Consider the following 1398-nt stretch of genomic DNA (forward strand, 5'->3'; position numbering starts at 1 on the left):
CCTGTGACAACACACTTGAACCAGCAATGGCAAACAGACTACCAGTGCTTTTTTTAATAAGTGCACAGAGTGGCTGTAGCCTATCCAGGGAAATATTAGTCATTAAGTGATTAATGTCATTTAACCTAATAATTCTTTAGGCTTGATACAGTATGTCTGTATGATAAATAATGACTTGCAACAGGCAAGAGGTCAAACTAGAAGACGTAACAATCTCTCTCCCTCACAGCCTTAATTTTTATGAAGATACAGAAATTCAGGCATATGAGTTTGAGCAGTTGAGCTTATGATCATAAAAAATGGAGGAGGGCCTCTCCTGGGAGAAGGGACCAACCATAGCGTTTCCAAAAAATTTATATCAATGTCGATACGGCATTTTACAGAACACAGTAATTATATATGACCTCTGTTTTATAAATGGAGAAAATGATGTAAAGAAAAATTTTTTTAAATGACCTTGTCAGATTCCAGGAGTAGAACTTAATTTTCTATAGTAAAAGTCCAGCTACCCTACACTCAGTAGGCAATTTTTCTGTAACATGCACAATAACAGAGTAAGAAAAGCCTCTGCAAACAGCGTATCTATGGGATGTCTTTTTTTTTTTTTACAGTCATGCCAAGATTTCTTAAACAATACCGTGTATCTGTTCAGAGGATGGATTATTTCCATACTGCTTATTAGCATCATGCCATTTTAATTGTATGCAGTTCTGAAAATAAAAAATGATTATTTCTTACAGTGGCACAGCATATATTTAATTCTATTTAAAAGCAGAATAACAGTTATTGTTATTTTTATTTTTTCCAAATGCTCCCATTTTATTAAAATCAAGTAGTACAATGCAAAATTTTGGGGAAAAAATCAAGATGGAAATACAGATTAAAATAGGTTTAATATAGTACCTGAGATAGGCTCGGACTCTGCATCCTCGAAACCAGCTCTGGATTTTGACAGCAGCTTTGTACTCTCTTTTTCTGTCTTCATCTAAAGATCTGAAAATATAACAAGTAGTGATACTTGTCAGCATGGTAATTTAGTACTAAAGCAGAAAAGTTCTTCTAAAGATGTCTTATTGTTGCAGTTTGTGAACATTTTCACCAGGTTTTTCACTTTTTAATTCTACATAGTTAAATAATAGCACAGAAAAATATAATCTACATTAGTTGCATATTATGAAAATAACAAAGATAAAGAGTATCACAGCTTGTAGATGATGCAAGGTTTTGGAGAGTGTACTTCTTACTCCCATACAATACTGAATATCCATGTCAGCATGTCGTGGACTTCTTCTGTTGTAAGTGAAATATACGAATAATCCTTTAATGATAATTAAGCATGAATTATAACAAAAATCCTGTAGCTATATTTAAAATTGTATATTTATATTAATATTAATA

General features: G+C 32.3%; 1 protein-coding gene across 1 annotated transcript in view; it reads right to left on the reverse strand.

Moving 5' to 3' along the window:
* The window catches only part of SPATA17 (spermatogenesis associated 17), a gene marked incomplete at its 5' end in the record, with an annotated part of 90597 nt that extends 89604 nt beyond the window's left edge, over positions 1-993 (reverse strand). The window contains one exon of the mRNA XM_010286971.1: positions 904-993. Within this exon, the coding sequence (XP_010285273.1) occupies positions 904-993 (90 nt within the window). The remainder of the gene's footprint in view (positions 1-903) is intronic.
* Positions 994-1398: the final 405 nt, after the last annotated feature.

This window comes from Phaethon lepturus, unplaced genomic scaffold, assembly GCF_000687285.1.
Source record: "Phaethon lepturus isolate BGI_N335 unplaced genomic scaffold, ASM68728v1 scaffold3910, whole genome shotgun sequence".
Classification (NCBI taxonomy): domain Eukaryota; kingdom Metazoa; phylum Chordata; class Aves; order Phaethontiformes; family Phaethontidae; genus Phaethon; species Phaethon lepturus.